This window comes from Chiloscyllium plagiosum, unplaced genomic scaffold, assembly GCF_037043375.1.
Source record: "Chiloscyllium plagiosum isolate Xiang-an unplaced genomic scaffold, Cpla_swu_hap1 HiC_scaffold_37, whole genome shotgun sequence".
NCBI classification, from domain to species: Eukaryota; Metazoa; Chordata; class Chondrichthyes; order Orectolobiformes; family Hemiscylliidae; genus Chiloscyllium; species Chiloscyllium plagiosum.
Window position 1 is genome coordinate 14,969,986 of NW_028270175.1, and position 11,038 is coordinate 14,981,023.

Genomic DNA, 11,038 nt, shown 5'->3' on the forward strand with positions numbered 1-11,038 from the left:
TCCTCCCTGACCTATCACCTTCATCCCTTCCCCCACTCACCCATTGTAGTCTATGCTACTTTCTCCCCACCCCCACTCTCCTCTAGCTTATCTCTCCACGCTTCAGGCTCACTGCCTTTATTCCTGATGAAGGACTTTTGCCCGAAACGTCGATTTCGAAGCTCCTTGGATGCTGCCTGAACTGCTGTGCTCTTCCAGCACCACTAATCCAGAATCTACTACATCCGCCTATTAGGTAAAAACAATGACTGCAGATGCTGGAAACCAGATTCTGGATTAGTGGTGCTGGAAGGGCAAAGCAGTTCAGGCAGCATCCGAGGAGCTGGAGTGGATAGGTGGAAAAGAAGATAGGCAGGTAGGACAAGTCATGGGGACAATGCTGAGCTGGAAGTTTGGAACTAGGATGAGGTGGGGGAAGGGGAAATGAGGAAAATGTTGAAGTCCACATTGATGCCCTAGGGTTGAAGTGTTCCGAGGCGGAAGATGAGGCATTCTTCCTCCAGGCGTCTGGTGGTGAGGGAGCGGCGGTGAAGGAGGCCCAGGACCTCCATGTCCTCGACAGAGTGGGAGGGGGAGTTGAAATGTTGGGCCACAGGGCAGTGTAGTTGATTGGTGCGGGTGTCCCGGAGATGTACCCTAAAGCGCTCTGCTAGGAGGCGCCCAGTCTCCCCAATGTAGAGGAGACCGCATCGGGAGCAACGAATACAATAAATGATATTGGTGGACATGCAAGTAAAGCTTTGATGGATGTGGAAGGCTCCTTTAGAGCCTTGGATGGAGGTGAGGGAGGAGGTGTGGGCACAGGTTTTACAGTTCCTGCGGTGGCAGGGGAAAGTGCCAGGATGGGAGGGTGGGTTGTCGGGGGGTGTGGACCTGACCAGGTAGTCACGGAGGGAACCGTCTTTGCGGAAGGCGGAAAGGGGTGGGGAGGGAAATATATCCCTGTGGTGGGGTCTTTTTGGAGGTGGCAGAAATGTCGGTGGATGATTTGGTTTATGCGAAGGTTGGTAGGGTGGAAGGTGAGCACCAGGGGCATTCTGTCCCTGTTACAGTTGGAGGGGTGGGGTCTGAGGGCGGAGGGGCGGGATGTGGACGAGATGCGTTGGAGGGCACCTTTAACCACATGGGAAGGGAAATTATGGTCTCTAAAGAAGGAGGCCATCTGGTGTGTGCTGTGGTGGAACTGGTCCTCCTGGGAGCAGATACAGTGGAGGCGGAGGAATTGGAAATACGGGATGGTATTTTTGCAAGAGGTAGGGTGGGAAGAGGTGTAATCCAGGTGGCTGTGGGAGTCGGTGGGTTTGTAAAAAATGTCAGTGTCAAGTCGGTCGTCACTAATGGAGATGGAGAGGTCCAGGAAGGGGAGGGAGGTGTCAGAGATGGTCCAGGTAAATTTAAGGTCAGGGTGGAATGTGTTGGTGAAGTTGATGAATTGCTCAACCTCCTTGCGGGAGATGAGGTGGCGCCAATGCAGTCATCAATGTCGCGGAGGAAGAGGTGGGAAGTGGTGCCTGTGTAATTACGGAAGATGGACTGTTCTACGTAGCCAACAAAGAGACAGGCATAGCTGAGGCCCATACGGGTGCCCATGGCTACCCCTTTGGTCTGGAGGAAGTGGATCCTACGTCCGCCTATTACTTTGTCAGTTCAGATAATTCTTGTTTTAGGTGTCCAGTCAGATGCTCTCTGCAACCCCCAAATGCTACCAGGAGAGGCGTTTGCTGTCTCGGGATCTCACGAATAAGGTTCGTTCTGAGGACCCTATACTTTGCTACACAATGATACTCCCAGTCAAATTTGATGTTAAATCAACTGGTTAAAAAGCATATTTTCAATAATTCTTTTTAAAAACAAAAACTGACAAAATGTCAAACCATCATTTATTATTCCTTTCATTGCTGTTCGACGTGCCGCATATTTGCACATCCCGTTTACAGTCTGGGTTACAACTCCTGCAGAGGGTGAGTTTGGCTGGGATGAACTCCCCACGGTTATATATCCTGCCCTCACTCAACTGACAGTGGAGAATGGCCATTTGGGCAAAACACAGGAGAGCATTTTGAAGATCCGAGAGAGGAATAGCACATTCTGAAGAGGACAGACAACTGGAGTCAAAGTAATTTCATTCAAAAACAGAAGTATCGAAGAATTAGAAACATGCCTTTAAAAAAAACCCTTCATAGAAAACGTCACAAAATATCGGGGGAAAATGTAACACAAGTAGCTACCGAGGAACTTCTTCAGAAGGTTACTAATTTGCTTCATTAACTTTCCTGAAGGGGATTCTTGAACATACGGCATTGGGAGAAAGGTCAGGGTCTAAATGGATGGCATTTTCGAACCGCCGGCACGTGCATAATGGACCGAATGGCCACCTGTGCTCTATAATTCTATGAAACCATAAAATAATTGGCCGAAATTCACCAGGACCGAATCCATCGCCTCCTCCCCGGCCCCTACCGCATGTTCCAATCGTATTAAACATAGTTTTAGACTATGTTTCTGATCAGCAATTAACCAGCATTACTGTTTTAATAAGAAACGACCACTCTCCGACTCACACACTTAAAAGGAGCATATCAATATTCAAATCAGACTGGTAAATATAAATGTGAAGATTCCTGAAAACATTTAAGCCAGCAAGAGTTGTGAAATATTGTCAGATTTAAAATCGGTACTTACATGTGACTCTGGAGTGTTCCCGAACTCATAGCTGAGGTCACAGTAACGAACAACATGCAGACACTCGCTGACACTTGGTCCATTGTTTTTGGCGTGCAGTTTATGGCACTTGTATCTCAATTTTAAACAGACTGTTAAAATGCCGGTTCCTTCTGCTCGGGAACATACAGAATTGCAAAATGTTCCCAAACGACGAAAACAAAAATATTCAGTTGCTACTCAGTGTAAACTTCAGGCCAGATCTCACACACACCTTTTCAGAGGAATTCAATTTTTTTTTCTGAAACTTTACGGAATGTTGATTTTGTGGGGTTTTTTTGTTTTCCTTTCATTAAAAACCGCTCACAATTCTTTAAAAAAAGGCTAAATAGACAATTTTAACAGATTCAGCATTCTCGGATCATTGGTAGCAGGGATATTTAATTCAAAATACCCTTAGACGATCAACCATTAAAGATGCAACTTCGATCGTCACTGTGATTTTGCAACAGCTCAAATGGAAAGATGTCAAGGATAGATAAATATTCTCACACACAAGCCTGATTCTGCTAAGCTGCAGTAACTAAAATACATCCAGCACTGTAGCCCATCCGACTCGCATCCACGCTGGGGGAGTGGTTTTCAATCAGACGCACCCCCTTCAGCCAGTCGACAAATTCCACCCCCGTCACTCCCCCTCCTCTACGCCTCCCCAAACCCAAACCTCACTTAAAATTAGTGAAATCTGAGGAGGAAGGACGATTCAGCCCAATACAGGTGCCTTTAAATTGGTTTATGTAATTACACTGGATTAAAACAAAGTGCATTTCTGGGAAAACCCACGTGGGTATAAGACTGAAAGTTAAAATAAACCACAAAAAAACCATTAAGGGACCAAATATAATTGTGGTAGGTGCATCTCTCAACCAGTATTTTGTTTAGAGTTATCCTATCATCACTACAAATTGTTACCTTGCATTATTATCACTTTCATCAAAAACGTCTCTCCACAGATCCTCCTGTTTTTCTTCTTCCCTGTACCGGAACTATCCGCCCCTCCCCCAACCTTTTGTACTTGCTTAAAATTCTCATCTCTGACATCTTCCAGTTCTAATGAAAAGTCACATCCGAAAAGTTTACCCACTTCTCTTTCCAGGGATGCTGCCTGACCTACTGAGTGTTTCCACCATTTTCACAGAAACACAATGTTTACAGGACAAAAGGAGCCATTTGGCTTATCAAGTCTGCATCTGCTTTATACAAGGGCTGGTCCCATTCCCCTGCCGTTTGTGTTTCAGGTGCTTATCTAAATCCACTTCGAAAATCAGAGTCTGCTTCCAACACACTCTAGAGTTGTTCCAGATCCTAATCATATTATGTGTTTAAAGCTTTTCCTCAATTACAGTGTGTTCTTTGCCAAACACCTTATGTCAGCATACTCTAGGTCTTGATCCTTCTGCCAACTTGAATAATATCCCTTCTATGCACTTTGTCCACACCAATCATGATTTTAAACACTCTTATCAAATCTCCTCTACAACTTTCTCTTTAAGGCAAACAGCCCTAGATTGTTGTAACTAAAGATTCTGATTTTGTATTTTTCCTGATATCCAGCATCAACAACATTTTGTACTTGATTCTTCTTTAATCCTGTCATCTTGATTGTAAGCCAAAAAGAAAAATAAAGTTACAAAGCAACAACCAATAGAGACAGGCTATCTGCTGGAGTGGATACATATACACACAGATTTATCACCTATCGGCTACAGAATCTGATTTTTCCACTTGTATTAAAGGAGGAGCTGGAACATCATGGCCATTGTCAATGGGACTTGTCAATAAGGGATAATGGGTGAAGGCAGCATGAACAAAGGCCAAACACATGGAAGGTAGGTTTTCTTCCAAACTTCAACAGAAATCCAGTTTCAAACTCTCACTTTATACTCCAGATAAAACAATGAATAGATACGTGCATTATGACTATCATAAACAGTGATGGGCTGAAAGGCCATAAAACTCGATGACTAATGGGAGTTGACAGCTGTATTCTCCTGCAGACACTGGGTCATTCTAAGGTCTGGTTTCACAAGGCAATAGCTACCTTCTTGTGCTTCATCCACTGGCCATTTCTCGTGTACAAAGTGTAACTATTCAACACAGGGTGTTAATCATTGCAAATTTAATCCTGTCTTCACCTAGTATCTACACATACATCATCCTTGCGCACAGCACAAATAAACATTTTGAGCCATAGTAAAAGAAGGCATACTAACACGTGCTGTGTTTTTTTTTGCACTATCTCAGAATGTCTCAGTGTTTTACAACCAATGAAGCATTTTTTTACTTTAAGAATTATCACTGTTGCAATGTAGAATTAGGCTTGGCTATGATGCCCTCCAGAGGTGAATACCTGTGAACATTCACTATCCAGATTTACCACTGGACTGAGATAAAGGCCTTCATGCCCAGCAGAGTCCTGTAATTCAGCCAGAATCAACAAATATACCACCTATAGCACCTCAAACAGAAATAAAACTCCCAAGATGCTTCACAAGTGCTGCATAAGGAAGCATTAAATCAGATGCCTCAAAACTTGGTCAAAGATGTGGGGTTTATGAACACCTTAAAGGGAAAAGCAAAGTAGAAGCACAGTAATGGACAAGTTAAGAAATAAGTTGGTGAGACCTGCTGTGCTTCCAGATAATATTGCTGAGGTGCAATGTGTAGATTCTGAATAGGAGGAGTAATGGATTGATAATAGTGGGAGACCAGGAAGAGAAGCCTTTACAATTGATACTCTGACTGTGATTAGTTAACACCAAGTAAGGGTATAAATCCCCCACTGGATGGAGACAGAAAGGCAATGGAGGAGTATATTGTGATGAACTATGTTAAAGGTTGCAGAGAGTTCAAGTTGCAAGGGGTAGTATAGTTTACATCTCATTGGCCATAATTAGCATTTCCTGAGGTCCTGAAAGATGCAACATAAATGCAAATCTTCTTATTGCAGACAAGAGGAGTACTTGGAACCTGTCACTCCAGCAGAGTATTTCTATATATCCCATTGCTCAACTGTTCATTAAAAACAGGCATATTCTCTATATGATCACAAGGATTTGATCATCTCTTGGAAAAGAGCTGAGTAAACATCAGCAGCTTTTTGACAAAGGGAAGCATCAGAGCCCAGCCTGAAAATGTTCACACACAACCATCCATAAGAGTATACTTACCACTGGTATCATACATTTCCAGCCCCTAGATATTTTCTAAACAAACTGTTTAGAGATGTTATTACACACCACTGCAGCAGATAAGCCTTGAACCTGGACCTTCTGGCCCAGAGGTAGGGACACTACCAACATCTATCTGAGCCAGGTTAACCTAAGCTCAACTGGGGACAGCAGTCTGGAATTATAACTGGTCTAAAAGTTTGGAGTCTAAGGAAACAGCATAGAGATGGAAAAATCAGCCAGTATTCCTGCTGTTTCCTTATAGAAATCGTACTCAGCGAACAAGATATAGGTTCAATGGTGAAGAAACTACCATCATCTATAAAAGTCATATAGCCAAATGGCTGACTTGCATCCTTTCACCAGCAACCCAACAATAATCTGTACCTTATGGGAAATGAGAAAAATAGTGGAAAAATAGTATAATTGAAATTATTTGGAGTTAGTGAGGACTGCAGATGCAATAAAGTGTGGGACTGGAAAAAACTTAACAGGTCAAGCAGCATCAGAGGAGCAGGAGAATCAATGTTTCAAGCAGGACCCTTCATCAGGACTCATAAGAAATTATTTCTTTTCTAAATCTAAAACAAAGGTCTTTGCACCAAATTGTTTGTCCACGGAGAATATTCAGGCAACTTCAAGGTTGAGCCTTTAAGTCCAAAGTTCCAATGGTCATGCATTCAGCAACAAAACATACACAGGTGACTTTAAGAATTCAGTGGTCTCCCATTACTCAAAATCATGATCTACTTTATGGCATCACTGCCAGCAATGCTCATTTCCTGTGTGCCACAGTACTGTAGGCGCTTTATGCAGTTCTATTTTGGTCAGTGCTTCCAATAAAGACAAAAACATTTCTAACATGTTTATTATTGTTCTTTTCTTTTCCTGCAGGACTTGGGCATCACAGGCTAGCGCTGCATTTATTGCCCATCCCTAATCATTCTCAAGAAAGTAGTGGTGAGCTGCCTTCTTGAACTACTGCATTGAGTGTAGTGTAGGTACATCCATAGTGTTGTTAGGGAGGGAGTTCTGGGATTTGAACCAGTTACAGTGAAGAAATAACAATATAGTTCCAAGTCAGGGTAGTGTATGATTTGGAGTGGCACTTACAGGTGCTGGTATACTCAGGGGTTTTTTGCTGTGTCCTTCTAGATTGTAGAGGTCTTGGGTTTGGAATGTGCTTTTTTAAAACATTTTTATTGAAATTTTTTTTTACAAAATTAGAAAGTTACAAAAATATGAAAATATAGCATAACATCAAAAACAATAAACAATAAACCAGTTACTATACTACTCTACAAAAGTAATCAAAACTACACTTATTACAAATCAATCAATAAATAATGTCACTCAGCACAACAAGACCATAGCTCTCAACCTTCAAGAGTATCAATTATTAAACCCACATTTGTTCAAAATTCTTCCTCTCATGGCATTAGGTTTATCAGACTAAACCATCATGACTAGACAAAAGCCCAAATCAAAACGGTGGACAGATCTACTTCCAAATAATTCAAGAGAGGTTGCCATGTCTTGTAAAGGTCTGACTTCTGGTGCACCATATTTGTAACAAAGTCTAAAGAAATGTGTCCCATAATTAACTTTTGCCACCCTGACAAACCCGGGGGGGTTCTCCGACACCCAGCACATCAGAATGTTTTACCTCGCATAAAAAGTGATAATGTTAAAAAGGTTTTTCACATGTACACCTAAGGAAGGTAACTTTGGCAAACCCAAGAGCAAAGAGACCGGGTCCACCTGGACTTCAGTCCCCAAGACCCTCTCTATTACTCATGCCACAGTGCTCCAATACACAGGGAGCCTATGGCAGGACCTCAGATAATGAGTGAGGATACCCGTACTTATTTTCCATTTGGGGCACAGTGAAGATGTTACCTGCTTAAATTTTGCAAGAAGATCTGGGGCCAGATGAGCCCTATGAAGAATCTTTAACTGCATAGCATGGGAATTATTACATATTGAAATCCTCCTTGCATTCTCACAAATGTCCTCCCATGTTTCTGAAGTAATCTCAACTCCTAACTCTCTCTCCCAGACCTCACATAAACACTTGATGTCACCCGAGGAACCTCTCTCCAACAAATGATAGACAGTACTCATTGAAAGAGTGCTCTTGGCCTGATACACCCTCCTTTCCCTATCACATCTATAACACTCAGTCAAGAGCATAGTCTCCATTCCAAAAAGTCTCAAAACTGAAAGAAACAAGTGGTTCCTATTTGACAATCCATATTTCCAAGTTATTTGATCAAATGACATCAACGTTTCACCCTCAAACAGATCACCAAACAAAAGACTCCCCTATCCGCCCAAAGTTTAAACCCAGGATCCATTGTCCCTGGCCGGAAACCCGGCATGCCAAATACGGGAGTAAGAAAAGATGTTTTAGACATATTACCCTCCATCTGACTCATTACCCTCCATGCTTTGACTGCATTAGTAACTATTGGATTACGGTAATATTCCCCAACTGTCTTCATTTTGTCTAAGAACAACAGGTTGATAAGAGGACACTTCATCTGGGAGGCCTCAAAGTCCAACTATGTCGACACTGAGTCTCCACAGGCCCAGTCACTTACAAAAGATAGGAGGGAGCTTAATTGATATCTTGTTATGTCAGGGAGGTCCACTCTCCCCAATCCCTGGGGCAACTGCAGTTTTGCAAGCTTATAAGGGGCCACTTATAGCACCAAATAAAAGAACTGAACCAGCCATTCAATTTCCAAAATGTTTGCCTAAGAAAGAGCAAAGGGACCATCCTCAAAGGGTACAATAAGCAAGGAAGAACATTCATTTTGATATGAGCGACAAGACCCAGCCATGATATTGGAAGGCCCCCCCAATCTTTGAAGGTCTTGTTTAATGTTGTCAAACAAATGAACAAAATTAGCCTTGAATAACTGATCAAAGCTAGGGGTAACAGAGAGGCCCAAGTAAAGAAAACCTTCCTGTACGCAGCTAAAGGGGAACCCACCTTCTACATCAGGTATTCCCCTAAGACTTCCTCCCCCCCCGCCCCCCGGATAGGTGTAGCCTCCAACTGTGAAAAATTGATCTTGTAACCTGAGAAAGAACCAAATAAATTAATGCATCGTATCAAACAGGGCACCGAGACTTCCAGGTTCGAAAGAAAAATAAGAAGATCATCCCCATATAGTGTAATCTTATGCACCTTTGGCCCCAACTTTGGGGCAGCTATATTAGGGTCCCTATGAGTGGCCTCTGCCAACCACTCAATCACCAATGTGACATCCAAAGGTGAAAGGGGACAGCATTGCAGACTGTCCCTACCAATGTTAAAATTGTCAGACCTTCTACCATTGGTGAGAACCACTGCCAGAGGATCACCATAAAGGACCCTTACCCATCGAGTAAACACTGCACCCAGGCCAAACCACTCCCAAGTATAAAAGGGATACTGCCATTCCATCCGATCAAATGCCTTCTCTGCATCCAAAGAGACCACCCACCCTTGAACCACTCGCTGCTGGCATACTTGAATCATGTTAAACAACCTCCTATCATTATTAGAGGATCTGCGACCTTTTATAGAGCCCACCTGATTTTCTTTAACAATAGAGGGCAACACCCCTTCCAAACTCAATGCCAAAGTCTTAGACAAAATGTTATAATCAGAGTTTAAGATGCACAGTCCTCCAGAGCCTTCCCTTTCTTGAGGATAAGAGAGATATTCACCTCTCTGAAAGATGGCAGGAGGCAATCACAAATATATGAATAGTTATACATGTCTAGAATTGATCCTGACAGTATGTTTACAAATTCTTTACAAAGCTCACAAGGAAGACCATCAGGGCCAGGCACCTTTCCACTTTGAAGTTGCCTCACCACCTCCTGTACCACCACTCTTACCTTAGGAGCACTAAAGAGAGAAGCCTGCTCAGCAGACACAGCAGGAAGATCCAAGTTCCTAAAAAAGGACTCCATTTTATCCCATCTATCCTCACAACATTCAGACTGATACAGTTCAGAATAGAACCTCTGAAATGCCATATTGATCTTTTTAGCATGACAAGTAGGAGTTCCATTCCCTTCCCTAATGAAAGCAATAGATTGGGAGGCATTCTTTGTCCTGACCAGAAATGCCAAATACTTACTGGCCTATCACCATGCTCAAACAACCTTTGCTTCGCATAGGAAAGTTCCTTCCTGGCTGTATGCTTAAGCATGGAATTTAAGGCGGATCGAAGGGCTGCGATCCACTGCAGATTAGTCACTGATGGTGGAAGATGCTTTTGAAGGAGTGTGGGTGAGTTGTTGCAGTCATTTGGAGATGGTACACACTTCTGCAACTGAGCGGCGGTGGTGACAGGAGTAAATGATGATGATGTTGAATGGGATGCCAGTAGCCTGCTTTGTCGTGGATGGTATTAAATTTCTTGAGTATTGATGGAGCTACATTTTTTCCAGGCAAATGGAAATTATTCCAACACACTCCTGATTTGCACATTCTACATGGTAGCCAGGCTTTGGGAAGTCAGGAGGGCAGTTACTCACCACAGAAATCCCAGCCTCCAACCTGACCTTGTAGCACAATATTTGTATAACCAGTCCAGTTCACTGTCTTGTCAATGGTAACTCTCAGGATGCTGATAGTGAGACATACAGTTATAGTAATACACCTCTGACTGTCAAGGGGAGACAGATTTTCTCTTGATGAAAATGATCATTGTCTAGCAATTGTGTGTCATGAATTTGCCACTGATTATCCCAATTATCCCTAAATAGTGGTCGTTGATGAAGCAGCTGAAGATTGTTGGGTGGAGGACACCACCCTGCAAAATTCAAGAGCTCTTGTGATACGGTAGTAGTGTCAGGAGGCCTCGGTTCAGGTCCTACCTGCATCAAAGGTGTGTTACAACATCTCTGAATTGGTTTGTTATCAATAATCTACCATGCAGAATACTTGCAGCAATATCCTGGGACTGACACAATTGACCTTCAAAAATGACAATCATCTTCTTAGTGTAAGGTATGACTCCAAGACATTGAGGGTTTTCCTGATTCACATTGACTACAGTTTTGATGGAACTCCATAATACCACACTCAGACAGGTGTTGCCTTGATGTCAAGGATAGTCACTCTCACCTCACTGGAGTTCAGC

The 11,038-nt window shown here is 42.9% G+C and overlaps 1 protein-coding gene across 2 annotated transcripts in view; it reads right to left on the minus strand.

The window, feature by feature from the left end:
• The window catches only part of LOC122540385 (uncharacterized), a 435,023-nt gene extending 431,793 nt beyond the window's left edge, over positions 1-3,230 (minus strand). For both annotated transcript variants that reach the window (XM_087980369.1, XM_043676046.2), the window contains exon 1: positions 2,683-3,230. In XM_087980369.1, coding sequence (XP_087836495.1) covers positions 2,683-2,765 — 83 coding nt within the window. In that variant the 5' untranslated portion in view covers positions 2,766-3,230. The remainder of the gene's footprint in view (positions 1-2,682) is intronic.
• Between the last annotated feature and the right edge of the window lie 7,808 nt (positions 3,231-11,038).